The 3,963-nt window shown below is 42.5% G+C and overlaps 1 protein-coding gene across 1 annotated transcript; it reads left to right on the top strand.

Moving 5' to 3' along the window:
• Positions 1-1,906: 1,906 nt before the first annotated feature.
• On the top strand, positions 1,907-3,963 carry LOC149177631 (cytochrome P450 78A4). The gene is made up of 2 exons (XM_089423445.1): positions 1,907-2,996; positions 3,118-3,963. Exons 1-2 carry the CDS (start codon positions 1,974-1,976, stop codon positions 3,754-3,756), a joined length of 1,662 nt encoding a protein of 553 aa, XP_089279571.1. The 5' UTR covers positions 1,907-1,973; the 3' UTR covers positions 3,757-3,963.

Here is a 3,963-nt window from a genome sequence, read left to right as displayed (position 1 = left end):
ATATCTAATGAGAGTGTTTCTTTAGGTTGAATGGTATGATCTAGATACTCCTTATAATCTACATAACCACAAGCATTCCTTTTTCAAGTGCTTAGAAATAAGAAATATGTGTGGAGAAGGTTCGTAAGAATTTTGCTAGTGTATTAAAAATATTCCAATGACGAGTACACTATTACATCTATCAATCAAAATCGTGTTTACAATTACACTAGTATCATATCCCTATGACCATGGTTAATGAAAATTATGAAGCATTGGATTGAATTAACAAAAAGATGAAAATGAGACCCTACTACATAATAGGATTTTGAGATAAAAATTTTACATGATGGCTTGGCAAAGTTTTGTATTTTCTTCTAGTTAAAAAGAGTCACTAGAAAATGTTTGTGAATATCACCCAATGCATTTAATTAGAGAACAATTTGGTGGAATCATCATGGTGGAGGTTATTCCTCTAGTGAGAGCAGCAATTGAAGTGTTTCCCTCCATCAATTGTTATTGATATCCATAATAAAAATAAGAAATGGAATGTAACATGCCAACACACATTAATACACTTGAATCCTAATTGCTCAAATCAACATATTACAATAAAAGTCTAATGTTCAAAGATGAGTGAGGTTTTTCTTTTTCTTTTTTTGACGGGTGGGAGATCATTACATAACACTAACTTAGGGTTTGGGAGGAGTGGGGCACCATTGAGTGAGGTTTTTCTTTTTCTTTTTTTGACTGGTGGGAGATCATTACATAACACTAACTTAGGGTTTGGGAGGAGTGGGGCACCATATTTTTTTGTTTTTGATTGGGAGGGTGGGAGATCATTACATAACACTAACTTACGGTTTGGGTGGAGTGGGGCACCATACTTTTTTGGTTTTAATTGGGAGAGGTCGCCGCATCACCAAATTAGCTTATAGATTTCTTAATATGAATCACATATCGATTTAAGGTAATTGAGATTAATTACTACGAATTTGGGGTACTCAGGGTTAATTAGGGGTATTCATGAGTTAATTAAGGTAATTAAACATTAAGTAGACATTGTAATCCTAAAGGATATGTAGACAAGTTAATTAATTGCTTATGGATAGTTCATGGCAAATTATGGATTTATTTTTAGTAGTTGGGGTCAATTAGGAGTAAATAAAGATGATTATGGCTCAATTAAAAGGTTTTTTTGGATGGAAAAAGGCCCAATTTTCATTAATAAGAGAAGAAAATTACATATTTTATGGCTCAATTAAAAGTTAACTAGAAGGATATAATAGATACTTTGTAGTAATTAAAGGTATGTAGAGTTAGTTAAAAAAATTATATGTCTATCAGCAGCACATTCAGGCAAAACTGATGATATATGTTTCATATGTTTCTATACGCTGCTCTATGTTCTTGCTTTATAGGTCTATCAGCTATTTGTCATATTTGTTTTTTCATCAGTAGTCACCCATGTCAGGAGATCTTCTTTCTATTATCACAGAACATGATGTATATATTGACTCAATATAATATATTGCTTTTCTTTCTGAAAAAAAAAGAGTTAGTTAAAAATTAAAGAAGGGTTAATTAAAGATGGTAAGGATTACATAGGTTTAATTAATGAAAACTAGGGATTCGTTGGTGGTAGTTTAAAGCAATTTGATGCTAATTAGTGGTAATTGTAGTATATAGGGGTAACAGTGGTTTGTTTAGGCTAATCAGGGATTGATAACGGTAATTAGGGGTATTTTGGAGTTATGATTAATTAAGGGCATGTAAAGTAATTAGGAGTGAGAACGGCCACTTCAAGTGGATTCAAACTAGGTTTGTGCTAGCAGCCCTTTTCTCCCTCTCGCCATTAGAATGATAGTGTCCTCGAAACTATAAATTGACATAAACCCTCGCTCATTTTCATCTCGAAGCACTCCTCTTCCTGGTTTTGCTGCTGCCGCTTCCTCGTCGCTTTGGTTTCTCTGTTTGAAAGGCCATCTCTAAAAATGGAGAATCGCAGAAGCTCTGGAGGAAGCGGGTGGTGGGTCTGTGTTCTTCCTCTCTTCACAAAAGATGGCCCTGCTTACTTCTTGCACTCCTCATCTGACGATGTTTCTGCATGGCGTCAGTGGCCTCTGTATATTGCACTGCTTATTGTTGCCGTCTGTGCTGTTCTAGTCTCCTGGTTGAGCCCTGGAGGCTGTGCGTGGGCTGGACGGCATAAGAAAGGCCGCGTTGCCATTCCTGGCCCCAAAGGATGGCCGATTATCGGAAGTCTAATGGACATGAGCGTCGGCCTTGCTCACCGCAAGCTTGAATCTCTCGCTCGTCTTCATGGTGCGAAGAAGCTCATGTCCTTTAGCTTGGGCTGCACGCCGGCTGTTATCACGTCAGATCCGGAGGTGGCCCGAGAGCTGCTCACCTCCCCTCACTTCGCCAACAGACCCCTCAAGCAATCCGCACAGCAGTTGCTGTTTGGGAGGGCTATTGGCTTCGCACCCAACGGGGACTACTGGAGGTTGCTCAGGAGAATTGCTTCTGCTCATCTCTTTGCTCCTCGCAGGATCGCTGCCCACGAAGCTGGCCGCCAGGCCGACGTTGTGGCAATGCTGGATGATATCCAAAAGGAGTATCATTCTAAGGGTGTTGTTAGGGTAAGACGACACCTGCAAGGAGCTGCGCTGAACAATATCATGGGAAGCGTGTTTGGAAGGAGGTTCGACATGTCTCATGAGAATGAAGAAGTGAAGAAGCTGCGGGAGATGGTTGACGAAGGGTTCCAACTGTTAGGAGCGTTCAACTGGGCGGATCATCTCCCATGGCTGCGACCGCTGGACCCTCTTCGAATACATGCTCGCTGCGCCCGCCTCGTACCGCGTGTGATAACTTTAGTTAGAAATATCATCGAAGAGCACCGTCGGGAAGAGCAGCGTAGAGAAAGCGGTGATCAATGTGATTTTGTTGACGTTCTGCTGTCGTTGCAAGGAGAGGATAAGCTCGACGAGGAGGATATGATCGCGGTTCTCTGGGTACTTATTTCCATTCTCTGCTCACTGTATTTCACTTACGTTAGAATAGAAGAAAATTAATATAGTCATTTGCATTTGGGGGAGGGGCATTAACTAAGTTTCGTGGGGCTTGTGTGCACAGGAGATGATCTTTCGTGGCACAGACACGACGGCTCTGCTGGCAGAGTGGACCATGGCAGAACTGGTGCTGAACCCCGAAGTTCAGAAGAAAGCTCAGGCAGAGTTGGACGCCGTAGTGGGGCACGACCGAAGCGTGAAAGATTCAGACATTCCAAAGCTGCCGTACCTCCAAGCGGTGGTGAAAGAGGCGCTGCGAATGCATCCACCTGGACCGCTCCTATCATGGGCTCGTCTCTCTACAGAAGATGTCAACATGGGCGATGGAATGTGTGTTCCAGCAGGCACGACTGCCATGGTGAATATGTGGTCGATTACTCATGACCCCAACATTTGGGAATCGCCGAATGAGTTCCGTCCGGAGAGGTTTTTGGTGTCGGAGGGCGGAGAAGAGGTGGATGTAAGGGGCAATGATCTGAGGCTTGCGCCTTTCGGTGCCGGTCGTAGAGTATGCCCCGGAAAGGCACTGGGGCTTGCCACTGTTAATCTCTGGGTGGCTAAGTTGCTCCGTCATTTTGAATGGCTTCCACATGCTGAACATCCTGTTGATCTGTCCGAGGTCCTTAAACTGTCCTGTGAAATGGCTCATACTCTTCATTGCGTTTCAGTCATCCGGGTGCCTTTCGCCAAATCTTCGGATTAACTAATGGCCATTATCATCCAAATCATGATGTTTTTTTTGGTAGTATGAGTAAGCACTACGCAGTGCCGTTCAATTTTGTGTGCGGTTATGTAGTTGATGTTAAGGATGGTAGATCTTCTGACCTGTTCTCGGGCTTTTTGTCCTCCCTCTGTTACCGTCATCAGGGCACTTTTTTGGTATTAATGGAATGTTGATGTTCTGGGCTTT

The sequence above is a fragment of the Pinus tabuliformis genome, chromosome 4_1 (genome assembly GCF_031772625.1).
Source record: "Pinus tabuliformis cultivar Carrire ecotype Pingquan chromosome 4_1, CPIR1, whole genome shotgun sequence".
Taxonomy (NCBI): Eukaryota; Viridiplantae; Streptophyta; class Pinopsida; order Pinales; family Pinaceae; genus Pinus; species Pinus tabuliformis.
This window is presented reverse-complemented; position numbering and strand designations above follow the sequence as displayed.

Excerpts from the sequence above, each read along its gene's own strand:
- LOC149177631 (XM_089423445.1), top strand. The coding sequence starts at position 1,974 with ATGGAGAATCGCAGAAGCTCTGGAGGAAGCGGGTGGTGGGTCTGTGTT. Across the intron at positions 2,997-3,117 it reads ATATGATCGCGGTTCTCTGG|GAGATGATCTTTCGTGGCAC; the intron begins GTACTTATTTCC and ends TTGTGTGCACAG.